At 42.2% G+C, this 27,836-nt stretch overlaps 1 protein-coding gene across 1 annotated transcript in view; it reads left to right on the top strand.

Moving 5' to 3' along the window:
* Positions 1–27,836, top strand: part of KPNA3 (karyopherin subunit alpha 3) — a gene marked incomplete in the record, with an annotated part of 693,441 nt that overhangs the window by 594,047 nt on the left and 71,558 nt on the right. Inside the window, 3 exon segments of the mRNA XM_053705555.1 lie at positions 4,256–4,360; positions 4,456–4,527; positions 4,817–4,979. Coding sequence (XP_053561530.1) covers positions 4,256–4,360; positions 4,456–4,527; positions 4,817–4,979 — 340 coding nt within the window.

Genomic DNA, 27,836 nt, shown 5'->3' with positions numbered 1-27,836 from the left:
TCTCAAGGTTATCTCCTGGAATTCAAGGAACTACCCCCAAGGGGAAGGTTCCACAGGTCTCACTTATCCTCAAACCAAATAAAGAGACAGGCATTCTTACATTGTGTAGAAGACCTGTTAAAGATGGGAGTGATACATCCAGTTCCAATAAGAGAACAAGGAATGGGATTTTATTCCAATCTGTTCATAGTTCCCCAAAAAGAGGGAACATTCAGACCAATTTTGGATCTGAAGATCCTAAACAAATTTCTCAGGGTACCATCGTTCAAAATGGAAACTATTCGAACGATTCTACCCACCATCCAGGAAAGTCAATTTATGACTACCGTGGATTTAAAGGATGCGTACCTACATATTCCTATCCACAAGGAACATCATCAGTTCCTAAGGTTCGCTTTTCTGGACAAGCATTACCAGTTTGTGGCACTTCCATTTGGATTAGCCATTGCTCCAAGGATTTTCACAAAGGTACTAGGGTCCCTTCTAGCGGTTCTAAGACCAAGGGGCATTGCAGTAGTACCTTACTTGGACGACATCCTAATTCAAGCATCGTCCCTGTCAAAAGCAAAGGCTCATACGGACATCGTCCTAGCCTTTCTCAGATCTCACGGATGGAAAGTGAACATAGAAAAAAGTTCTCTGTCCCCGTCAACAAGAGTTCCCTTCTTGGGAACAATAATAGATTCCTTAGAAATGAGGATTTTTCTGACAGAGGTCAGAAAATCGAAACTTCTAAGCTCTTGTCAAGTACTTCATTCTGTTCCTCGTCCTTCCATAGCGCAGTGCATGGAAGTAATAGGATTGATGGTTGCAACAATGGACATAGTTCCTTTTGCACGAATTCATCTAAGACCATTACAACTGTGCATGCTCAGACAGTGGAATGGGGATTATACAGACTTGTCTCCGATGATTCAAGTAGATCAAAAGACCAGAGATTCACTCCGTTGGTGGCTGACCCTGGACAATCTGTCACAGGGAATGAGCTTCCGCAGACCAGAGTGGGTCATTGTCACGACCGACGCCAGTCTTGTGGGCTGGGGCGCGGTCTGGGAATCCCTGAAAGCTCAGGGTCTATGGTCTCGGGAAGAGTCTCTTCTCCCGATAAACATTCTGGAACTGAGAGCGATATTCAATGCTCTCAGAGCTTGGCCTCAACTAGCAAAGGCCAAATTCATAAGGTTTCAATCAGACAACATGACGACCGTTGCATATATCAATCATCAGGGGGGAACAAGGAGTTCCCTGGCGATGAAAGAAGTGACCAAAATTATACAATGAGCGGAGGATCACTCCTGCCACTTGTCTGCGATCCACATCCCAGGAGTGGAAAATTGGGAAGCGGATTTTCTGAGTCGTCAGACATTCCATCCGGGGGAGTGGGAACTCCATCCGGAAATCTTTGCCCAAATAACTCAATTATGGGGCATTCCAGACATGGATCTGATGGCGTCTCGTCAGAACTTCAAGGTTCCTTGCTACGGGTCCAGATCCAGGGATCCCAAGGCGACTCTAGTAGATGCACTAGTAGCACCTTGGACCTTCAACCTAGCTTATGTATTCCCACCGTTTCCTCTCATTCCCAGGCTGGTAGCCAGGATCAATCAGGAGAGGGCCTCGGTGATCTTGATAGCTCCTGCGTGGCCACGCAGGACTTGGTATGCAGACCTGGTGAATATGTCATCGGCTCCACCATGGAAGCTACCTTTGAGACAGGACCTTCTTGTTCAGGGTCCATTCGAACATCCGAATCTGGTTTCCCTCCAACTGACGGCTTGGAGATTGAACGCTTGATTTTATCAAAGCATGGGTTTTCAGATTCTGTAATAGATACTCTGATTCAGGCTAGAAAGCCTGTAACTAGAAAAATTTACCATAAAATATGGAAAAAATATATCTGTTGGTGTGAATCCAAAGGATTCCCATGGAACAAGATAAAAATTCCTAAGATTCTATCCTTTCTACAAGAAGGTTTGGAGAAAGGATTATCTGCAAGTTCTCTAAAGGGACAGATCTCTGCTTTATCTGTTTTACTTCACAAAAGACTGGCAGCCGTGCTAGATGTTCAAGCATTTGTTCAGGCTCTGGTTAGGATCAAGCCTGTTTACAGACCTTTGACTCCTCCCTGGAGTCTAAATCTAGTTCTTTCAGTTCTTCAAGGGGTTCCGTTTGAACCTTTACATTCCATAGATATTAAGTTACTATCTTGGAAAGTTTTGTTTTTAGTTGCAATTTCTTCTGCTAGAAGAGTTTCTGAGTTATCTGCTCTGCAGTGTAATCCGCCCTATCTGGTGTTCCATGCAGATAAGGTGGTTTTGCGTACTAAGCCTGGTTTTCTTCCGAAAGTTGTTTCTAACAAAAATATTAACCAGGAGATAGTTGTACCTTCTTTGTGTCCGAATCCAGTTTCAAAGAAGGAACGTTTGTTACACAATTTGGACGTAGTCCGTGCTCTAAAATTCTATTTAGAGGCTACTAAAGATTTCAGACAAACATCTTCCTTGTTTGTTGTTTATTCTGGTAAAAGGAGAGGTAAAAAAGCGATTTCTACCTCTTTACTTTTGGCTTAAAAGCATTATCCGATTGGCTTATGAGACTGCCGGACGGCAGCCTCCTGAAAGAATCACAGCTCACTCCACTAGGGCTGTGGCTTCCACATGGGCCTTCAAGAACGAGGCTTCTGTTGACCAGATATGTAAGGCAGCGACTTGGTCTTCACTGCACACTTTTGCCAAATTTTACAAATTTGATACTTTTGCTTCTTCGGAGGCTATTTTTGGGAGAAAGGTTTTGCAAGCTGTGGTTCCTTCCGTTTAGGTGACCTGATTTGCTCCCTCCCTTCATCCGTGTCCTAAAGCTTTGGTATTGGTTCCCACAAGTAAGGATGACGCCGTGGACCGGACACACCAATGTTGGAGAAAACAGAATTTATGCTTACCTGATAAATTACTTTCTCCAACGGTGTGTCCGGTCCACGGCCCGCCCTGGTTTTTTAATCAGGTCTGATGAATTATTTTCTCTAACTACAGTCACCACGGTATCATATGGTTTCTCCTATATATATTTCCTCCTGTCCGTCGGTCGAATGACTGGGGTGGGCAGAGCCTAGGAGGGATCATGTGACCAGCTTTGCTGGGACTCTTTGCCATTTTCTGTTGGGGAAGAGAATATCCCACAAGTAAGGATGACGCTGTGGACCGGACACACCGTTGGAGAAAGTAATTTATCAGGTAAGCATAAATTCTGTTTTTAGACCTACATAATTTCGCGACACAGTAATTCAGTTGTACTAGCAAAAAGTAGATTAAACTAACTTATTTTAAGAGATACGGACACATACATAAATGATAAAATAATTAAATGTATTTACAAGTAACAGTAAGTATGTGCAAGAATAAAAAAAAGTTTAATATCACCAATATCTACTTACTATTTTAATGGGATGTATGAGGTTGGTAGGATGAACACAGTTTCTGAATATTTGGTGGAATATTAGATAAAGACACTCGCATTTCATCATCAAGCATGAAGCTTCCACTTCCTATCCATATATCAAGAGCAGCAATGCACTACTCCTGGGAGCTAGTTGCAAAAAAACCCCACTGACTTCAGCTCAGCATTTAAGCTGCCGCCCTCAGAGCTCGGTGAGTCTGATTGACTACTGCCCGCGCTGCAAACACACTGCTGTCCCACTCCCTGACTACACATGCAGTCACGAGCCAATTAAGGAGACTACACGTGCAGTCAGGAGCCAATGTGCCGCCAATGGGAACAGTTTCAGTTCCCACTGAGCTGTGCCAATTGGTTAAGATGATCTGTGACCCACTAGGTTTCAATCACGTGTCAACCATGTGATATGCGTAGCAGGCAGGCGGAAAGTCAGAAACCAAAAAAAAAATTTTAAAAAAAATTGTGCTGAAGCAGGGACACACCTACACACTGCTGTCGACACACAGTTTGGAAAGCACTGATCTAAGGTATGGGATGAAGTTCTTATGGGTGTTGACTGTCCCTTTAATGCATTATTTGTTTGCCATAACCTAACCTCAATTAAAAAAAAAAAAAGACAAATGAAGTAGCATGGTATTATTTACTAACACTAAATTAGTTAGAAAGCATTTGGTTACTAAAAATGAATAAGTGGAATTGCTTTATTCCAATAGGATTTAATCAGGGTGTAGTAGTTTTCTTAATGTGGAAATTGTGTCTTCTAAAAAGCATATCCTATTAACATGTAATGTTTTCATGCTTTTAGGAAGCGGTGTGGTTTCTTTCAAATATAACAGCAGGGAATCAGCAACAAGTACAGGCAGTGATAGATGCTGGATTAATCCCAATGATAATACATCAGTTGGCCAAGGTGAGTCAGTTTCTGGTTTAAACAGTTAAGGGGTTTAGTACATATTTCTCTTCAGTCTATCAAACAGCACATAGACTTTATTTTATGTTTTATAGGGGGACTTTGGAACCCAGAAGGAAGCTGCATGGGCAATCAGTAATTTAACCATAAGCGGGAGGAAAGATCAGGTAAGCTCTTTATTTCTAATAGACGTATTTTGCATTATAACCATGAGTATTTATTATACAATCTTAAGAGAAGAATAAATTGCAACCTGCCATACCAGTTAACTTGTTGAATATCGTCCTGTGAAATTTAGTTGCAAATTGGGACTGAATCGTCTGCGTTACACATTTAAGCCATTAAGAGCTAACATGTTTTAATAAAACCTTTTGATTCCTGTAATATTGATATTGGCTTACTTTTAAAGACACTATCGTAATAATTTGACTGTATTTATTTTCCTTTTCTACCTAGGTTGAATACCTTGTACAACAGCATGTGATCCCACCATTTTGCAATTTACTTTCGGTCAAGGACTCACAAGTTGTGCAAGTTGTTTTGGATGGATTAAAGAACGTTCTAATCATGGCTGGTGAAGAGGCTAGCACAATTGCTGAAATTATAGAGGAATGTGGAGGTAAGGGCTGCATCATTTTCCCTTTCTTTATGTAGATCAGTGAACGGTAAGAATCAGGAAAGTATACCCCTTCTTCTTTTACTCAAGGAAGAATATTACCTATCTTACCCACTAGTACACCCCCACCTTCTCTCTCGCGCTCTCTCTCTTCATTATCTCTTTATTCAGATCTCTAACACAGTGAGTTAAAACTCTTGTGCTATAAGCCACATATATTTTATTTTATATACAGGTAAGCCATGTTAACAACTTCTAGGCTGCGTATGCAGCCCTTTGGAATAAATGTATAATCTGTAATGTAAATTGAACTGTTTAGCTTTGTTTTTGCTTCCAGCAACACAAATTCTTTTATATAGGGATGGTGAGAGTCCACAATCTTCCCTACCACTAGGAGGAGGCAAAGAATCCCAAAAAACAACAGTTCTATAAAACCCCTCCCACCTCACAGGTTCCTCAGTCTTGTCTTTGCCTCTGCTGGAGGTGGTTGAAGAATGAAGATGTGCATTTGACTGTTTAGAGAGGGGCTTTTAGTCTATCTTGAGGCCCGTTTTCCCCTCCAGAGTGTGTACAGTGTTTGTCAGGGGGATGTATATGGGGTATGGTTTGTGACACTATTTTTCACCTCATGGGAAGTTTTGTCACAAACTTTCCATAATGGTTGCTGAAACTTGTCACTTGCCTCCCCTTATGGATCTACAATATACTTCTATTCCATAACCTCTGCTGATATGTTTCAGTGCTGGTTTGGCTATCTACTTTACTAGTAGATGAGTCTGTTATATAAAACTCTAGGCTAGTTTGGATAGCGCACTTGAGCCTTCAGGGTTGTGCACGTCTGGGGGTTTCCTTCCTAAGATAGGGAGAGTCCACGGCTTCATTCCTTACTGTTGGGAAATACAACACCTGGCCACCAGGAGGAGGCAAAAGACAACCCAGCCAAAGGCTTAAATATCCCTCCCATTTCCTCATTACCCCAGTCATTCTTTGCCTTTCACCTCTGTGGATCAGATTTGTAAGGCGGCTACCTATTCCTCCTTACATACTTTTTCAAAATTTTACAAGTTTGATGTTTTTGCTTTAGCTGAAGCAGCTTTCAGGAGAATAGTTTTGCAGGCTGTGGTGCCCTCAGAATAGGGTCAACCTTTTCCTTTTTGTTCCCTCCCGTTATTCAGTGTCCTCCGGAGCTTGTGTATAGCTTTCCCAACAGTAAGGAATGAAGCCATGGACTCTCCCTATCTTAGGAAGGAAAACATAATTTATGCTTAACAGATATATTCCTTTCCTTCCGGATAGGGAGAATCCACAGCCCCCGCCCGTTTTTTCTTGTCTATGGGCGGTCCCCTATTTCTCTTGTAAGATGTATCGAGTCCACGGATTCATCCTTACTTGTGGGATATTCTCCTTCCCTACAGGAAGTGGCAAAGAGAGCACCCACAGCAGAGCTGTCTATATAGCTCCTCCCTTAGCTCCACCCCCCCAGTCATTCTCTTTGCCTACTCTAAGTACTAGGAAGGGCAGAGCAAGTGTGGTGACAAAAATGTTTTTTTATTTTCAAGCAAAAGTTTGTTATTTTAAATGGTACCGGTGTGTACTATTTACTCTCTGGCAGAAAAGGGATTAAGATTTCTGCAAGGAGGATGATGATCTTAGCACTTTGTAACTAAGATCCACTGCTGTTCTCACAAGGGCTGAAGAGTACAGGAAAACTTCAGTTGGGGGAACGGTTTGCATGCTAAGCTGCATATGAGGTATGTTCAGTCTATATTTTTCTAGACAGACTGTGTTAATTTTAGAAAAGGCTGGCAATATCCACATGAGGGAAGGGTAAGCTGTATTCAGACACTTGGATAGGAATTTCAGCTTGCTTGAAGGGCTCATTAGTTACTGGTGACACTGTTAGGAAAAAACGTTTTTATTTATTCAGTGATTGATGCAATTATAACGTTTTTTGAAGGGACTAAAGGGGTCATTGTGGCTTGTTTTTGAGTTTTTTTAACCCACATGGTTAATTAAGAATAACTCTGGTGTTTGTCTGGTAGGCCTCAAAACATCGAGGGAGGTGGGAGGGGCCTATTTTCGTGCCTCAGTTGCACAGTTTCTTTTCCTCTGAGACATCTAACTGCTTCTCCAGAGGTTACTGCTGTGTTTGAGGGCTGTTAAAGAAGTTTTTTTCCCCACAAATCGTTCTGAAGGGCAGGTAGGAGCCACAGCAGAGCTGTGGCAAGGTGCTGAAAGTCTTTTTTACCGGTTTTGACGTTTTTTTCAATCCGGTTTTGCCATTAATGGGTTGTTTATTTGCCTAGCTGTGCAAAGTTACTAAGGCTTTATGATGCTACTGTAAACATTTTGTTAAGTTTACTGCTTTTTTACATGGTTTTGCAGAATTTCTGCAGCTTTTTTTCTCTTAAAGGCACAGTACCGTTTTAATTCTAAGTGTTATTTACTTTGATTACAGTGTTTTCCAAGCTTGCTAGTTACATTACTAGCCTGTTTAACATGTCTGACACCAAGGAAAATCCTTGGTCAATATGTTTGGAAGCCATTGTGGAACCCCCTCTTAGAATGTGTCCCAATTGTACTGATATGTCTATAAACTATAAAGAACATATATTAGCACTTAAAAATAGAGCAATAGATGATTCTCAGTCAGAAGTAAATGAGGGCTCGCCATCTAGCTATCCCCAAGTGTCACAACCAGTAATGCCCACACAAGTGACGCCAAGTACCTCTAGTGCATCAATTTTTTTTATTTTACAAGACATGGCCACAGTTATGAATACAACCCTCATAGAGGTTTTATCTAAACTGCCTGGTTTACAAGGAAAGTGGGACAGCTCTGGGTTTAGGAAAAATGCTGAGCCGTCTGACGCTTCTGTAGTACCCGTATCTGATATGCCCTCACAATGCTCTGAAGTAGGGGTGAGGGATTTGTTATCTGAGTGAGAAATTTCTGACTCGGGAAAGACGCTTCCTCAGACAGATTCTGATATGACAGCCTTTAAATTTAAGCTTGAACACCTCTGCTTATTGCTCAGGGAGGTATTTTCGACTCTAGATGATTGTGACCCTATAGTGGTTCCAGAGAAATTGTGTAAAATGGATAAATACTTAGAGGTTCCTGTTTACACTGATGTTTTTCCAGTCCCTAAGAGGATTGTGAATATTATTACTAAGGAGTGGGATAGACCAGGTATTCCGTTCTCTCCCCCTCTTGTTTTTAAGAAAATGTTTCCCATATCTGACCATGCGGGACTCGTGGCAGACAGTTCCTAAGGTGGAGGGAGCTATTTCTACTCTGTCTAAGCGTACAACTATACCTATCGAAGACAGTTGTGCTTTCAAAGATCCTATGGATAAAAAATTAGAGGGTCTCCTGAAGAAAATTTTTGTTCATCAGGGTTTTTCTCTCCAACCTATTGTGTGCATTGTTATTGTAACTACTGCAGCTCCTTTATTGGTTTGAGGCTCTAGAAGAGGCTCTAGAAGAGGCTCTTCAGATGGAGACTCCATTAGAGGAGATTATGGACAGAATTAAGGCCCTTAAGTTGGCTAATTCTTTTATTACAGATGCCGCATTTCAACTGGCTAAATTAGCGGCAAAGAATTCAGGTTTTGCCATTTTAGCACGCAGGGCGTTATGGCTTAAGTCCTGGTCTGCTGATGTGTCATCTAAATCTAAACTTGAACATCCCTTTCAAAGGAAAGACCCTATTCGGGCCTGAACTGAAAGATTATTTCAGACATCACTGGAGGGAAAGGTCATGCCCTTCCTCAGGATAGATCTAATAAGATGAGGACCAAACAAAATAATTTTCGTTCCTTTCGGAAATTTAAGAGTGTTCCCGCTTCAGCTCCCTCTGCTTCAAAGCAAGAGGGGAATTTTGCCCAATCCAAGTCAGTCTGGAGACCTAACCAGGCTTGGAACAAGGGTAAACAGGCCAAGAAGCCTGCAGCTGCCTCTAAGACAGCATGAAGGGGTAGCCCCCGATCCAGGACCGGATCTAGTAGGGGGCAGACTCTCTCTTCGCTCAGGCTTGGGCAAGAGATGTTCACGATCCCTGGGCTTTAGAAATTGTGTCTCAGGGATATCTTATGGAATTCAAAGACTCCCTTCCAAGGGGGAGATTTCACATTTCTCGATTGTCTGTAAACAGACAAAGAGAGAGGCGTTCTTACGCTGTGTAGAAGACCTACATACCATGGGGGTGATCCGCCCAGTCACAAAAGAGGAACAGGGGCTAGCTAGGGTTTTACTCAAACCTGTTTGTGGTTCCCAAAAAAGAGGGAACTTTCAGACCAATCTTGGATCTCAAAATTCTAACAGGTTCCTCAAAGTTCCATCATTCAAGATGGAGACTATTCAGACTATTCTACCTCTGATCCAGGAGGGTCAATATGACTACCGTGGACTTAAATGATGCGTATCTACACATCCCTATTCACAGAAATCATAATCAATGTCTCAGATTCACCTTCCTAAACAGGCATTACCCGTTTGTGGCCCTTCCCTTCGGGTTGGCCACGGCTCCCAGAATTTTCACAAAGGGGCTAGGTTCCCTTCTGGCGGTTTTACGACCACGGGGCATAGCAGTGGCGCCTTATCTAGACGACATCTTAATTCAGGCGTTGACTTTCCAGCTAGCCAAGTCGCACACAGACATCGTGTTGGCTTTTCTGAGATCTCATGGGTGGAAGGTGAACATAAAAAAAGAGTTCTCTCTTCCCTCTTACAAGAGTTTCCTTTCTAGGGACTCTGATAGATTCGGTAGAAATGAAAATATTTCTGACGGAGGTCAGAAAATCAAAACTCTTAACCACTTGCCGAGCTCTTCATTCCATTACTCGGCCATCAGTGGCTCAGTGTATGGAGGTAATCAGACTCATGGTAGCGGCAATGGACATAGTTCCTTTTGCCCGCCAACACCTCAGACCACTGCAACTATGCATGCTCAAACAGTGGAATGGGGATTATGCAGGTTTATATCCTCAACTGCATCTGGACCAGGAGACCAGAGATTCTCTTCTCTGGTGGTTGTCTCAGGACCACCTGTCTCAGGGAATGTACTTCCGCAGGCCAGAGTGGCTCATTGTAACGACAGATGCCAGCCTGCTAGGCTGGGGTGCAGTCTGGAACTCCCTGAAAGCACAGGGCTTATGGTGTCGGGAGGAATCTCTTCTTCCGATAAACATTCTAGAACTGAGAGCGATATTCAATGCGCTTCCGGCATGGCCTCAGCTTGCTGCGGCCAAATTCTCAGGTTTCAGTCGGACAACATCACGACTGTAGCTTATATCAATCATCAAGGAGGAAAAAGGAGTTCTCTAGCGATGATGGAGGTAACCAAAATAATTCGATGGGCGGAGGATCACTCTTGCCATCTCTCAGCAATCCATATCCCAGGAGTAGAGAACTGGGAGGCAGATTTCCTAAGTCGTCAGACTTTTCATCCGGGGGAGTGGGAACTCCATCCGGAGGTATTTGCTCAGCTGATTCAGCTATGGGGCACACCAGAATTGGATCTGATGGCGTCCCGTCAGAATGCCAAACTTCCTCGTTACGGGTCCAGGTCCCGGGATCCCAAGGCGGTACTGATAGATGCTCTAGCAGTGCCTTGGTCCTTCAATCTGGCCTATGTATTTCCACCGTTTCCTCTCCTCCCACGTCTGGTTGCCAGAATCAAGCAGGAGAGCGCTTTGGTTATTCTGATAGCACCTGCGTGGCCACGCAGGACTTAGTATCCAGACCTAATGGACATGTCCTCGGTTCCACCGTGGACTCTGCCAATGAGGCGGGACCTTCTAATCCAAGGTCCGTTCACGCATCCAAATCTAGTTTCTCTGCGTCTGACTGCTTGGAGATTGAACGCCTGATTCTTTCAAAGAGTGGTTTCTCTGAGTCGGTCATTGATACCCTGATTCAGGCTAGAAAGCCTGTCACCAGGAAGATCTATCATAAGATTTGGCGCAAATATCTTTATTGGTGTGAATCCAAAGGTTACTTGTGGAGTAAGATTAGGATTCCTAGAATATTGTCTTTTCTCCAAGAAGGTTTGGAGAAGGGATTATCAGATAGTTCCCTAAAAGGGCAAATATCTGCTTTGTCTAGTCTACTACACAAACGTCTGGCAGATGTCCCAGACGTTCAAGCATTTAGTCAGGCTTTGGTCAGAATTAAGCCTGTTGCTCCGCCTTGGAGCCTAAACTTAGTCCTTAAAGTTCTTCAAGGGGTTCCGTTTGAACCTATGCATTCCATAGATATTAAGCTTCTATCTTGGAAAGTTTTGTTTTTAGTTGCTATCTCTTCGGCTCGAAGAGTTTCTGAGCTATCTGCTTTAAAATGTGATTCCCCTTACCTTGTTTTCCATGCAGATAAGGTGGTTTTGCGTACCAAACCTGGGTTTCTTCCTAAGGTGGTGTCTAATAAGAATATCAATCAAGAGATTGTTGTTGCTTCTCTGTGTCTTAATCCTTCATCAAAGAAGGAACGTCTGTTACACAATCTTGATGTGGTTCGTGCTTTAAAGTTCTACTTACAAGCAACTAAAGATTTCCGTCAAACATCTTCATTGTTTGTTGTTTATTCTGGTAAATGGAGAGGTCAAAGGGCTACGGCTACCTCTCTTTCCTTTTGGCTGAAAAGCATCATCCGTTTGGCCTATGAGACTGCTGGCCAGCAGCCTCCTGAAAGAATTACTGCTCATTCTACTAGAGCTGTGGCTTCCACATGGGCTTTTAAAAATGAGGCTTCTGTTGAACAGATTTGTAAGGTGGCGACTTGGTCTTCGTTTGATACTTTTCCCAAATTTTACAAATTCGATACTTTTGCTTCTTCTGAGGCTATTTTTGGGAGAGAGGTTCTACAAGCAGTGGTGCCTTCCTTTTGAGGTCCCTGTCTTGTCCCTCCCTTCATCCGTGTCCTAAAGCTTTGGTATTGGTATCCCACAAGTAAGGATGAATCCGTGGACTCGATACATCTTACAAGAGAAAACATAATTTATGCTTACCTGATAAATTTATTTCTTGTGATGTATCGAGTCCACGGCCCGCCCTGTTTTTTAAGACAGGCATATATTTTTTTTATTTTTAAACTTTCAGTCACCGCTGCACCCTATAGTTTCTCCTTTTTCTTCCTAGCCTTCGGTCGAATGACTGGGAGGTGGAGCTAAGGGAGGAGCTATATAGACAGCTCTGCTGTGGGTGCTCTCTTTGCCACTTCCTGTAGGGAAGGAGAATATCCCACAAGTAAGGATGAATCCGTGGACTCGATGCATCACAAGAGAAATACATTTATCAGGTAAGCATAAATTGTTTTTTTTTAATTCTTCTGAAACCATTTATACCCTAATGTTTCTCCTACTTTTCTTTCTGATTATTGTTGGGAATACCACTCCTGGCTAGCAGGAGGAGGCAAAGAGCACCACAGCAAAGCTGTTAAGTATCACTTCCCTTCCTACAAACCCCAGTCATTCTCTTTGCCTCTAGTGCAAGTAATTAGGTGTCTGATAAAGATTCTTCTATCAAGATATTTTTTGTTTTGAAGTCTGAACAGGCTTTCTCTGATCTTCCAATAAAAAAAGAAAGGGTATTCCAGCCTCCAAGTTAAAAAATAAAATAAAAATAAAAAAAGACCTTTGTTTTACATAGGGTTCATAAAGATAGAAAATACGTTTCAGGCCTGCTATAGGCCCTTAGTCATGTACACTTGGTAATACACAGGTTAATGACTTTTATACCCTCACCTGTTACCTATTCTCATGTGAGCAACCAATTACACAATAGTGACATCTTGTGGATGTAAATGATACCACATCCATCATTTTTTTTATTTTAGATGATCTCATGAGAATAATTCTGTTACATTTAAATTAAAAATTAAAACCCACATATACAATTAAGAGGAGTATTGCACATTATTAACAGACTATCCTAAATGAGAAAAAAAGAATATATTAATACTGGCGATATAGGAGAATTAATTCAGAATTAAACAATTTGAAAAACTTTAAAGAAACAGGCTCCAATCATAATCCTTATAATCCTTATTCATACCTTTAGGTCTGAGGGCCTCTAATTTAAATATCCAAAACATCTATCTAATTTGCCATTGCGGAGGTAAATGTTTTGGGAGAACACAGTTTTCATCAAGGTGTAAATGAAATAGATGGCATTGATAACACAATATTTAATGAATCAACTGCACTTAATGACAAATATAGTTAACAATTTGTCCAAACACATTTTAACAAAGGAAGAACATTCAGCTTTAAATAAAGGTTTATCTTATGGCTTGGAAAATTTTTGTAATTAATTCACGGTCCAGCAGGACCTTCAGAGGTTTTTTTAGAAAATTAAAATTGAAAATATATTTTTCCATGCAAAGAGATAATTATTCACCGAACACTAGCACTGGGCTTAATAATATAAGATTTAAAGACACAAGAGAATTTGGTATATCAAAAAAAAAAGCAATTTCACACCAGCTACTACTCACAATGCAGCTACCTACATGAGTTTAGTACAGAGGGAGGTGGATAACCTCTTCAAAAGGGAAAGGAAGAAAAAGCTTGTACAGAAAAACAACAAGATAAGATAGCAATTGAATCTTTAAAGAAAAATAAAGATATTATTATAAAAGAGGCCGATAAAGGCTAGTGGTTCTAAATAAATCAGATTACATTGAAGAGATTCACAGACAATTAGCAGATAGTCAGGTATATCAAGAATTAGCAAGAGACTCCACCACTTGGATAAAAGGATAGAAAGTGTTCTCAAATCAACAGAAAAAAAAATAAATAACAGAAAGCTTAGATGCCTTATATGTAACTGATCTTTTATGACCAGTATTATACATATTGCCAAAGATGGATAAAGCTAAAGAAAAGAACCCTGATCGTCCAATTGTGGCAGGTATAGGGTCTGTTTTTTCATCTATTGCTACTTTCTTAGATAAAGTTTTACAGCCACGGATCAAGAAAACCACGTCCTATACATACATGCAAATTATTTTTTGTTAAAACTGAAAGATCTTGGCTATGTTTGGGAAAAATGTATTTTATTTTCATTAGATGTATCTAACTTATACACTTCCATTAAACACACCAGTGGTATTTCAGCAGTATAGAATATGTTGAGGTCCGAGAGTAACTACACTGAAGGGGAGATCTGTTTTTTGATTGATTTACTCTCAATTATACTATATCAGAATTATTTTCTATTCATGGATACATATTATTTGCAAAAACAGGGGACAGCAATGGGCTCAGTCACCCCACATACGTCAATATTTTCATGAATAACTTTGAGGAATACTTTGTATATCCTCATAGCTTGTTCCAACTCTATGGTGCCTCCTGGTGGAGGTACATAGATGATGTGTTTGGCGTGTGGGGGGGAGACGTTGGTAGTCTATTTTTTGTTCAGGATCTGAATGATTCGGTTAGAGGATTAAAATTTACTTTGAACATGAGTGAAATTGGTATTGAATATCTAGATACATATGTTTACATTGAGGGTGGCTTTCTAAAAACAGATCTCCATACAAATAGTACATGCAGAAATAATTTGCTTAAATATGGGAGTTGTCATCCAGATAATGTATTTAAGGGTATCCCAAAAAGCCAATTCACCAGAGTGAAACATATAGTGTCAGATAAGACCAAGTGTAAATACAGATTGGAACAAATGGCCAATAAATTAATTAATAGAAATTATCCCCCAACATTGATTGCAGAACAACTCAGTATAGTTACTAATGACACAATACAAAATAAGAGGGACGGGAATCAGGAGGTAAATCCATATATTTGTTACCCAGTTTAATAGACTTAGTCAAATAATAACTGGTATACTAAAAAAGCATTGTCATATCTTGAGCGAATGCAACGTCAGTGAATTTAAAGTAGGCCCAATGGTAGCCTATAGAAGGAACCAGAGCATTAAGGACATGTTAGTGCATACTGATATAGGTAGTAACAAACAGAGCATCCAGAGAACAATAGGCCCAAAGGGAAGCAGTTGTTATCCATGTCTTAACTGCAGCAATTGCAGTTCAATGATAAAAGAAGAATATTTCCATCACCCAATAAATGGGAAAATGTTTCACATAAATATCTAACCTACAGGGCTACTTATTGCATTTATATTGGCGAGACCTGTAGAGAGGCAAGGGAGAGGATAACAGAACATAAGTCTAATATCAGATGTACCAACAGAGATGCTCCAGTGTCCTCTCTATGGGTCACAATATTAGCCAATAAAGATTTAAATTATTGAATAAGTAGATAGGCCAAGAAGAGGTGGGGACAGAGAACGTCTTCTAAAAATTAGAGAGATGTTTTGGATATTTAAATTAGAGGCCCTCAGACCTAAAGGTATGAATAAGGATTATGATTGGAGCCTTTTTCTTTAAAGTTTTTCAAATTGTTTAATTCATTCTGAATTAATTTTCCTATATCGCCAGTATTAATATATTCTTTTTTTCTTTTCTCTTTTTTTCTCATTTAGGATAGTCTGTTAATAATGTGCAATACTCCTCTTTTAATTGTATATGTGGGTTTTATGTTTTTAATTTTAATTTGAATGTAACATTAGAATTATTCTCATGAGATCATCTAAAATAAAAAAAATGATGGATGTGGCATCATTTACATCCACAAGATGTATTGTGTAATTGGTTGCTCACATGAGAATAGGTAACAAGTGAGGGTATAAAAGTCATTAACCTGTGTATTACCAAGTGTTCATGACTAAATACTTTGTATTTTCTATCTTTATGGACCCTATATGAAACAATAAAGGTCTTTTTTAACTTTGGAGGCTGGAATACCCTTTCTTTTTCTATTGGATTGCAATTTGGACGTGGCAGGTCCTACATTCCTTGCCCTACAGACCAAGAGACAGGTGTGCTGTTTTCCAAACTTTTTGTGAAGTTGCTCTGATCTTCCATCACAGTCTGGGTTTAGCTGTGCTCCACGTTAGTCTCTTCAGTAGGGCGGTGATGGCTTTTAGGAACTTGTGAGGTGGGCCTGGTTTTCCTAACATGTTGCTGCCCTAGTATAGAAAGCCTGAGCAAGTTTACTCTAGTCTTTCTTTGTTTCACAGGTCTCTGTGAGGAGCGGCATCCTCTCAAGCAGGGTGAGCTGTCCTCCTGCCGGACGGCTAGATGCAGGTAAGTGCTTGGTCTTCTTTGCTCGGGGGACATGCACTTCTGAAAGGTTTTATACTGCATTATTATGGGACATGTATAGCCTGAGGCAGGATATCTTAGACAGGACGCAGGCACTTATTGTGACTTTTGGAGACTAGGGGTTACTTTTGGAAGTATCCCTGACTGGTTAAGCGCCATTTGTTTCCGTACGGGGCGATATTCTGAGCAGGGCTTGTGACACTCCCCCTCCTTTTGTTTCTCCATTCCAACGGAGTTGTGTCCATAAATGTGGGTATGTGTCATGCTACGGAGCTGTGTGTCTTAATTATTTAGCTACTGTGTGCTGAGTGACACGGTCCCTCAATAATTGGCGACATTCAGAAGAAGTTAAAGATTTCAACTGTCGTCCAATCTCTAATATTTTTAGTTGTTACCAAGCCTTGTATAGTACTCATTCTTGAGGTTTTGTCCACTATGGTTAATGGTAATATTCTTTTAATTTTGAGTTGTTGTTTTTTTTTTAAACCTATGTGTGGGGGCACTTTTTCCATACATCAATATGTTTCTCCTGATGTGTTTCATACCCTCCCCTCTGTTATATAAATATTAAATACCAGAATGTGGGTGCCTCAGGTTTTGTTATAGACTGTTATGCCCTGTAGTTTTTTTTGCTAGTGCTCTGAATTAGTGTAACGGTTTGAGCAACAGCTTAAGACTCTTGACAATTCAGGTTTTAGTCCCATTACAGGGAAATGCATTTTAAAGCTGCATGACTATTAGGTGAGCTAATGTCTCTTAGGAGGATACTGTTTTTGACTATGCAACAGTTTTTATCCTTTTATGTCCCAAGCCTTAATGGCGTCACATGAAGTGCTCTGCGGTTCCTTTCAATCTCCAGGAGGAGTGTTTTGCATACAGAATTTGAGCCCAGGTACCCTCTTCGGTGTCTGGGACCTGGTCTGTTTTTCCTTTTTCTCAGGGAAAGTTTAACTTGAGGGTTTGTGTTCCACGTTTGGCTACACAGTGGTCCCTCTCCTAGGCTGGCAAGGAGGATTTGGTAGCTTCTGAGGGTGAAATCTCAGACCTGGACAGTATAATTCTTTCATCTGAGGTCTATGGGGGGCTTAGTGGTTAGAACTCCTAGCTAGGAAACCAAAGTTTTACATTGAACTTGGCTTTGCCATTGCTTCAAGTGCAACGTCTTTTTGGTGCGATGCCTTGTCGTATCCATTTTGAGAAGATTCTGTATTAAGGCTCTTAAGCTAAGGGAGCCATGATATCTAGCTTCTGTGTCCGCTGGGAGTGGAAAACAGGCTGGGAACCAGGAGTCCCAGGTTCAAATACAGGCACGGCTGTGACAGCAATAACCTTTAGACAGTGGATTTTTTCTCTGTGTCCATATTCGAGTGCCTATTTACAATGGTAAATCCTGGTTTGGTCCAGGTTTGCCAGGGAACGTTCTTGTATTTCTAGTATTTTTTACTTCGGTCCAAGTGGGAGGTTGAATCTCTCTGTTGGTCTTCAAACATGGGTCGAGAGGTTCCAGATAGTCAGAGGACATAGTTCTTCAGGGTTACTACTTTGTAGTCCTATTTTTTCCGTCCTGAAGCAGTTTCTCCTCTCAATTTTATCTGCAGGCCAGATAATTGAGACATTTTGTAGGCGTTTGGGTCTCTTTTCCGTGAATAGTTTAGTCCCTGTATGGGAGATGGGTCTGAATTTTATTCATGCCTGATTTTGATTCCGATAAGGAAGGAATTCGCTATTGTAGCGCTTCCAGTTGGCTTTGCCACAGCTCCCAGAATTCTCTAAGGGCATGGGAGCTCTATTGGTGGTTTTCGGTCCTGGGGTATTGCAGTGGCACCCTATCTGGACGTCCTTAGGTTCCAGGCGTTATCTTTGGAAGTAGCAGAATCTTTTTCAAAGATCTTGGTGTAATTTCTTTGTTGCCACGGTGGGAAGGTCAATTAGAGGAAGAGTTGTCTGGTTACGTCTACAAGAGTAATCTTCTTAGGATCCGTTTTAGACTTCCTATCAATGAGATCTTTGTGACGGAGGTCAGAAGAGCAGAGGTTCTTTCCGATGGCCTGTCTTTACAGTCTGCAGTGTAATCGTCAGTGTTTCAATATATGGAATTGGTTGATGAGGGTTACATTGACATAGTTTCCTTAGCTCAGTCGCATTGGAGGCCTCTGCAGCTATACTGGCTCGCTCAATGGAATGGCGGTTACACTAACCTATCGAAGATGATAGTTTTGGAAAGTCTACTCTCCCCATAAACATTTTGGAGTTGAGAGCGAGATTCAATGCCTTGGGGGTTTTGTCTCAACTACATCTAGCCTAGTTTACAAGGTACCAGTTACGGACAATGTAACTTCAGTGAATTATATCAACCTCCAGGAGGGAACGCCAGGAGTTCCTTGACCATGTAGGAGGTGACGAGTATCTTCAGTGGTCGGAGATCCACAATTTGTCTGTCTTCCTCCTTTCAGGAGTGGACTATTGGAGAGTGGTTGTCTGAACAGTCAGACTTTCCATTGTGGAGAGAAGGTTCTCCATCCGGACGTGTTCTTTAGGTATCAATCAAGTGGGACATTGGATCTGATGGCGTCTCATTAGATCTCCATGCTCCCCAGCATGGTCGGAGGTCAAGAGATCGTCAAGTTTTCTGATAGATGCTCTGGCAGGTTTTTTGGAACTTTAGGTGGTGTATCTCTTCTTCAGTTTGCTCTCCTTTCTGAGAGTCTTCTCTCAGAAAGGGATATGCAGCATGGTGTTTAGTTACACCACTTCTGAAGCAGAGGGTTGAGGGGCGAACCCAGGCTTAACTCTGTTTTTCTGATATGACGTGTGCCTCTGGTGTCAGCTAGTTCCCAAGTGGGAATTTTTAAATAAATCTTTTAACTCCTACGTGACTTCGCAGGATCTGGTATGCGGATCTAGTTGGAATGCTACCCCTGTTGAGACTTTCTATTAGAAAGGTCCTTTTACTCCAGGGGCTGATTGCTTGGTGATGGAATGCTTGTTTTTCCTAAGCATGGTATGTGTAAATCGATCATTGAGCCATGATTCAGGCTCGTAAGCCTGTCTCCGAAGGGATTTAGCAAAAATTCCTTTGAGAGGGCTAGTTTAAGGAATTTTTGGAGTAGAGCAGGTTCCTAAGAACCTTTTATTCAGGAGGGCCTGGAGAAAGGGTTGTACATCAGTACCTTTAGGGTCGTTTTTTTTGCTCTCTTTTTTGTTGTATTCCGTCTGGCGGACGTCCTGACTGTTGATCCTTTTTTCAGGCTCTGGTTAGGATCAGGCCTGTGTACCAGGAGTGGTATTTCCATCAGTTATTGATGATTCCGTGGACTCACCGTGTCAAGAAAGAAATACATTTTCAGGTAAGCATAAATTTTGATTTCCTTGTTCCCTCGGCAGAATGACTGGGGTAATGAGAAAGTGGGAGGGATATTTAAGATTTTGGCTGGGATGTCTTTGCCGCATCCTGGTGGCCAGGTGTTGTATTTCCCAAAAGTAAGGAATGAAGCGCTTAGTCTTTCGGGTCAGCACATGTTGGGTTATCACACGTATGCCTCTAGTACGTGCACATTTGATTTTTGGTGTGCTAATCTCCCTTTTAACACCTTGGTTTTCGCGTGCATCCTCCTATTTTGCTGAACACTATCCAGGCTACGGTGTGGATCGTACTTGTCTCCTACTTTTTTGTTGTTTTGGCTTAGTGTGCCTTAGGACTGTAAGTGTTTAAGCTTCTTTTGGAGAGGGTAAGTTTTCCATTTCTCAAGAGTTTTTTTTTTTTTTGAAGGGGATATAATGGAGCCTTCTGCTTCTGTCCCTAAATCTGTAAATACCAGTACATTCATCACCAGTGAACAAGTGCACACTGCCAGGCTTCACACCAAAAGCCCAAAAATTCAATATGCAGCAGCACTGTAGTTATAAGAAATTTATTGGAACAGAGTGAAACAAATAAAATACAATGTTTCAGACCTAATAGTCCTTAAAGGGACAGTCAACACCAGAATTTTTGTTGTTTTAAAAGATAGATAATCCCTTAATTACCAATTCCCCAGTTTTGCATAACCAACAGTTATAATTATACACGTTTTACCTCTGTAATTAACTTCTATCTAAGCCTCAGCAGACTGGCCCCTTATTTCATTTGTTTTGACAGACTTGCATTTTAGCCAATCAGCTGTCTCCATGGTAAATTCACGTGCATGAGCTCAATGTTATCTATATGAAACACATGAACTAATGCTCTCTAGAGGTGAAAAACTATCAAAATGCATTTAGATTAGAGGCGGCCTTCAAGGTCTAAGAAATTAGCATATGAACCTCCTAGGTTTAGCTTTCAACTAAGAATACCAAGAGAACAAAGCAAAATTGGTGATAAAAGTACATTGGAAAGTTGTTTAAAATTACATGCCTATTTGAAACATGAAAGTTTTTTTTGGACTTGACTGTCCCTTTAGTCATGTATGTAACAATTTAAACTAAGCAGTCTTAAGTATCCTATTCATGACGACTCCTAGTATGACATTCAATTAATTACCATTCACTATACATCATTAAAGGACATAAATTTGTTTATAAAAATAGAGATCCCAATCTTTCTCCGTTCCCAAGGACCCCTTAGTTTCCTAATGGTAAATCCAAAATCCCTCCCTTTGTTTTAATCTTTTCTCTATACCCCCTCGTCTATCCACAGCTATAAGTTCTGTGATTTGATATTGTAGCTGGCGCTAACAGTAACAGTATGTCCAGCCTCATCAAAATGGCATGCAACATGAGAGTTGGTATAATTATTTCTTATATTAGACTTCTGTTCCGTAATGTGATCACGGACCCTCTTTGTCATCTCATCTACATATAACCTGAAACATGAACAATTAAAAATATAGATGCATATTCTGTGTTACATGTGAAATAACCATTTATGCAATATTTTTTACCGGTACGGGGATGAAAAAAAGAAGTCCACATATCAGGTTATTGCAATTACTGCATCCTAAACAAGGGAAACAACCATTCTTTTTGAGCCCAAAAACATTTTGTCAGACTTAACCAATTGTTCCCTTAAGTTTTTTGCTCTTTTAAAAGCTGCCATAGGGGGCTTTTGGAATTCTGCCACATTTGGATTACTATACTTCAATAAATCCCAATGTTTATAATCTCTAGGATCTTTCTACTTTGTTGTATTGGGATACAAATAATAGTCTATTCTTAATATTTACCTTTACAAACTCTGGACATATCTTCCCTAGATAGTCCCAGGACTTGTTTCTCAGTCTCAATTAAATTTTGGGATAACCCCTCTCTTTAAAGAGATCTGCCATTTAATTTAATCTAATTTTTACCCTATCCTTATTAGTAACAATCCTGCGCACTCTCAGAAACTGACTTCTCTGTAAATAATTCTTAAGGAATAATTCTGTGCACTTTCATAAAGTAACAAATTGTTACGATCAATATTTCCATTTTAATGGGAGGCTTCATTCATTACTTGTGGGAATTAAGAACCTGGCCACCAGGAGGAGGCAAAGACACCCCAGCCAAAGGCTTAAATACCTCCCCCACTCCCCTCATCCCCAGTCATTCTTTGCCTTTCGTCACAGGAGGTTGGCAGAAAAGTGTTGGTAGATTGGAGTAGTCTCTTATGGAGGGTAGTACTCTTTGAAATGGGACTTGAGTTTTAAGTAGTCCTGTCAGCCTCTCAGTGAGAGCATGGGTGAAAGTTAGAGTCCGGAGATGCAGAGAGGGTTTTTTCTGCGAGACCATCCCGACTCATGATTAACAGCTCCACAAACAATCAGCGTTGAAGAGTTTTGCTGCTTGCTTTATACACTTAAGTCCATGTCAGAAGCGATGCTACTAACCTGTCACACTTGAAGGGCCGTGTTCCTGTTCCACGGCATAGATTCTGGTAAGATAGTTTCATTTATACACATATGATAGCGCAAGAAGACAGGGTCACAGTGTGTCTACTTTTATCTGTATAGAATCAAGGGTTAATATCCCTGGAAAGGGGATTATTCAACAGTGGGGGGATTTATGCATAATATCTTTATTGTGTTTGATGCTACGTCATGTGTGAGATGAGGCTCTAGCAATGTGTGAACACTCAGGTGAAGGGTGACGTGGCCTCTTTTGGCGCATTTTCTCTATAGTGCAGGGGCGGTCCTGCATGGCACTCCATGTGACCAGGTGTAGCCTCTTCAACTTCCTCTTTTCCTGATTGGCAATTGCGGGAGACATAAGTTTCCCTGTGTCCGGGTCATAGGAGGTGGTGAGTGCCCCGGCCATTGGTGTATAAAGGTTCCATTTATTCTGGTATTAAAGTACAAGCTATGGAGGACTCTGAAATGTTAGAGGATACTCCCTCTTTAATTAAAGCTAATACCTGTGTTTATTGTAAGGAGGTTCAGGTTAATCTGCCTGCTCAACTGTGTTACACATGCTTTGATAAAATTGCAATATCTAAAATGAATAAGATATTTAGTACTACTGAGCCGTCCACCTCTGAGGGTTCTCCGTCCCGCGAGGTGCGTTCCCTACATTCATCTCCGATTACCCATGTAGCCTCCCAAGGCCCTACTGATCCTCCCTCGGGAGGGGCCTTGGGGCTGCCAGATTTCGCTGCCCGTTGCAAGAAGTGGTTTCTGCATGCCCAAGCGAAGAGAAAGACATAGCCTTCCGCCCCAGGGGTCATCTGCTCCGTTTGAGGTCTCTGAGAGATTATCCGACTCGTTGGAGGGCCCTCTCTCTGGGACAGAATCGGCGTCTTCTAAACCTCCGGCTACGGAGGAGCCTGATTTTAAGTTTAAGATGGAGCATTTGCGCTTTTTACTGAAAGAGGTACTTGCTACATTGGAGGTTCCAGAACCGAAACTTCCGGAAGAACCTTCAATCCCTAAACTAGATGGGGTTTGCTAGGACAGGGTGGTGCCTCAGACCTTCCCTGTTCCTGTGAAGATGGCTACTATTATTAAGAATTAGTGGGCGAAACTTGGCTCGTCCTTTTCTCCCTCTACATCTTTTAAAAAGCTGTTCCGCGTTTCGGATTCTCAGCTTGAGCTATGGGGGGCATTCCTAAGGTGGGTGGCGCTCTCCACACTCGCTAAGCGGACGACTATTCCCCTCGAGGATAGTTCGTCGTTTAAAGAACCCATGGACAAAAAATTTAAATCCAACTCACGTGGTTTGTTTTCCAACCGGCAGCGGCGATCGCTGCAGGGGCTGGAGTGGCTACCTACTGGTGATGCACTGTCAGCTATGGTTGAGGTGGAGACTCCCCTCGAGGAGATACAGGATAAGATAAAGGCCTTAAGGGTCACAAATTCTTTTATCTGTGACGCAAATATGCAGGTTATTCGCCTGAATGCTAAGACATCAGGTTTCTCTGTTCTAGCCCGTAGGTCTCTGTGGTTAGTCATGGTCTGCTGTCAAAACTTCCAAGTCTAGATTACTATCCCTCCCGTTTCAGGGGAAAGTTCTTTTTGGTCCAGGCCTAGACTCTATCATATCCACTGTCACGGGAGGCAAGGGTGTTTTCCTTCCGCAGGATAAGAAGAATAAGCCTAATGGCTCTACTTTTCGTCCCTTTCGTTCGGACAAGTCTCAACGCCACAAGCCTGCTGCGAAGACCTAGCAGTACAAGGGATCTTGGAAGTCGGCTCAATCTTGGAACAAGTCCAAGCAGAGCAAGAAGCCTGCCAAGACAAAGTCTGCATGAAGGGGCGGCACCCGATCGGTCTCTGGATCGCCTAGGGGACAAACTATCTCTGTTTGCAGAGGCTTGGATGAGAGACGTACAGGATCCTTGGGTTCTGGAGGTTATCACCCAGGGTTACAGGATAGGGTTCAAGACTGATCCGCCCATGGGCAGATTCCTCCTGTCAAACCTATCCTCAAGACCAGAGAAGAGTCACCTTTCTAGAGTGCGTGAGGGATCTCTTCTCTCTCTGAGTAATTGTTTCAGTACCTCTAGCAGAAAAGGGTCTAGGGTACTATTTAAACCTTTTCATGGTCCGAAAGAAGGAGGGCACGTTCCACCCGATTCTGGACCCTAAAGTGCCTGAACAAATTTGTCAGTTCCATTGTTCAAAATGGAGATGGTCAGATCGATTCTGCCCCTAGTTCAAGAGGGGCAATTTATTACAATAGACTTGAAGGATGCTTACCTTCACGTGCCAATCCACAAGGACCATTTCAGGTTCCTAAGATTCGCTTTTCTGGACCAGCACTACTGCTCCAAGAGTCTCTACGAAGATTCTGGGAGCGCTGCTCGCGGTAGCGAGAGCTGGAGGTGGCCCCTTATTTGGACGATATCCTGGTTCAGGCTCCGTCCTGCAGTCTCGTGGAGGACCACTCGAGGGCTCTTCTCCTTCGATCCCATGGATGGAAGATAAACGAGGGAAAGAGTTCTCTGGTCCCCAGCAACAGGGTGGAGTTCCTGGGTACGATAATAGATTCAATATCCATGAAGATATTCTTGACAGATCAGAGACGTTCCAAGATTGCATCCAGCTGTCTTGCCCTTCAGACCTCCTCAAGGCCATCTGTGGCCAGGTGTATGGAGGTGATCGAGCTCATGGTTTCCAGCATAGATGTCATTCCTTTCGCCAGGTTCCATCTCAGGCCTCTGCAGTTATGAGTGTTGAGACAATGGAACGGCGATCACTCAGATCTATCACAACAGATATCTCTGGATAATCGAGCAAGGGAATCCCTCTCTTGGTGGGTCTGTCCGGGGGCAGCTGTCCCAGGGGACATCCTTCTTGAGACCATCCTGGGAGATTGTGAACACTATTGCAAGTCTATCAGGATGGGGAGCTGTTTGGGTGCCAGTAAGGCAAAGGGCAGGTGGACTCAAGAGGAGTTGACCCTACCAATCAATATCCTGGAACTACGAGCAATATTCAATGCTCTGAGGGCTTGGCCCCTCTTGGGGTAGTCCCGTTTCATCAGATTCCAGTCGGACAACATTACCTCGGTGGCGTACATAAACACTCAAGGGGGAGCCATGAGGGAGGTGTCTCGGAATCTGGAATGGGCAGAGACCCACAGCTGTTCACTCAGCGATCCACATCCCGGATGTGGACAACAGGGAAGCAGATTTCCTCAGTAGACTATCATTTCATTCGGGGGAAATGGTCTCTCCATCAGATGGGGGACACCAGATTGAGATCTCAAGGCGTCCAGACTCAACTTCAAGCTACCCATATATGGGTCACGGTCCAGGGTTCCCCAGGCAGAGTTGATTGATGCCTTGGCGGTACCTTTGGAGTTCAACCTAATTTATATTTTTCCACCATTGCCACTACTCCCTCGAGTGGTGACCCGCATTAAACAGGAGCAAGCCTCGACCATTCTGATTGCTCCGTTGTGGCCACAGAGGACTTGATTTGTGGATCTGGTGGGAATGTCGTTGTCTCCTCCATGGAGGTTACCCTGTTGCAGAGATCTGCTAGTTCAGGGTCCCTTTCTTCACCAAAATCTCGATTCTCTGAGGCTGACTGCTTGGTGATTGTACGCCTCGTCTTGGCCAAGAGAGGGTTCTCGGAGAGAGTGATTGATACTCTCATTCAGGCCAGGAAACTGTTCACTCGTCTCATCTATTATAAGGTGTGGAGGACCTATTTATCATGGTGTGAGGAACGTGGATATCCCTGGCACAAGATTAGGGTATCCAGGATTCTAGCTTTTCTTCAAGATGGTTTGGATAAGGGCCTTGCTGCTAGTTCCTTAAACGGACAGATTTCGGCCTTATCTGTGCTGTTACACAAGAAGCTAGCAGAGCTTCCTGATATTCAGTCTTTTGTGCAGGCTCTGTCCAGAATCAGACCGATATTTAGACCACCTGCTCCTCCTTGGAGCTTGAACTTGGTTCTTAAGGTTTTGCTTTAGGAACAAGGCCTCTGTGGAGCAGATTTGTAAGGCAGCTACTTGGTCTTCCTTACATACTTTTGCAAAATTTTTACAAATTCCATGTTTTTGCTTCGGCGGAAGCTGTTTTTAAGAGAAGGGATTTACAGGCTGTGGTGCCCTCGGTATAGGGTCCGCCTCCTTTTGCCCTCCAATTTTTTTCATTCAGTTCTCTAGAGCTTATGTATTTGTTCCCACAAGTAATGAATAAAGCAGTGGACTCTCCTCCCATTAAGATGGAAAACATAAATTATGCTTACCTGATTATTTAATTTCCATCTGTGGGAGGAGAGTCCACTGCTCCCACCCGTTTGCTCCGGTAGGCAGACCTAAATTTAATTTTACTCATCATTTGTACCCCGATATTTCTACTACTGTTCCTTGTTCCCTTGGCAGAATGACTGGGGGATGTGGGGAGTGGGGGGAGGTATTTAAGCCTTTGGCTGGGGTGTCTTTGCTGCCTCCTGGTGGCCAGGTTCTTAATTCCCACAAGTAATGAATGAAGCAGTGGACTCTCCTCCCACAGATGAAAATTAAATTATCAGGTAAGCATAATTTTTTGTTTTTTTTTCTATATTGATCTGTCTAAGTCCTCATTATCCTTGTGGCATCAAGTATCTAAAAAGTTTATACCATAATTGGTAGCTCTATTAAGAGAAGAGACAAACTCCAGAAGGGTCCCAACGTCATCCAGCCATATACCAAGAATGTCATAAATATCGCTCCACCAAGTGGCCCGTATTGATTAAATATTGGACTTTCATATACAAAGTGTTCCTCAAAGGAATTCATAAAAATATTTACACATGTTGGTGTGATGTTGGAACCCATCGGAGTTCCCTGTAACTGAAGAAAAAATAGGTCTTAGTCTTTTTTTTCCCCCAGTTCTGAGCTTGGAAGACTCGGTGTTTTGTTGGGCTGGTCCTGCGGGAATGTCCGTTCTTCCTGTGCGATAACCTGTGGGTTGCCTTATCTTTTCTTTTTATCCGGTTAGGATGGATTTTATTTGGTTTGTTTGTTAAATATTTCCTTTGGGAATTTTCTTCTCTGGAAACTATATTTGCGATTGTGTGATCACACTGAGGACATGTTTTAGTCCTATGTTTTGTTTGTCTGGTTTATCTCTCCCTCTTAGGGGGTGAATGTATGGCCTTGTCAATTGGGCCCTTGGTTTATTGGGTTTTGGGTACAAATCATTCTGTTTTAAGGCCTATTTCAGACACGTGGCGCCTTCTATGCCTGGCTGGTCCGGTTAGGGCGCCGAGTGGTTCCCACTACTAGGTTCCTTGGGACTGTCCATTTAGGACTTATTTCCTCTAGAGGTCTCTTCCTTCGGGTCGAGACTGTTTCTACTTTGTCCGTTTTTTCTTGGCAGAAAGCAGTGCAGCCTTTTTTCTTCCCCCGGGAGTTCGTAGTTCCATATCAGGGTCGATCAACAGTTGTCTCCTCCTTCCTGGCCTTCGCTTAGGGTATGTTCCGCCTGGATTCGGGATGCTCGGCATTCTTCCTTGGGGTGGTCCTCCCGAAGGTTATTCTGAGAGGATTATGGGGACTAGTTGTTTGTCTTACTCTCTCTTGTAATTCCCTTAGCTTTGGACTTCATTAATGTAGTCCTTGGGGCCTTTGGGCTCTAGAGTGACTACGGCCTAGCACCTTGTGGGGAGTTGGCCTCCTGCTAGGGGTGTTCTCTTCTCTTTAGTCTGGGAATTTTATGAGTGAGTTATGTGCCCGTTTCTCCGGTCTAACTCGGATATCATCCCCCGTGAGGTCTGAATCTTCGT

Source organism: Bombina bombina, chromosome 3, assembly GCF_027579735.1.
Source record: "Bombina bombina isolate aBomBom1 chromosome 3, aBomBom1.pri, whole genome shotgun sequence".
In the NCBI taxonomy this organism is placed as follows: Eukaryota; Metazoa; Chordata; class Amphibia; order Anura; family Bombinatoridae; genus Bombina; species Bombina bombina.
Note: the sequence above shows the minus strand (reverse complement) of the source record. Positions and strands in the feature narration are given on the sequence as shown.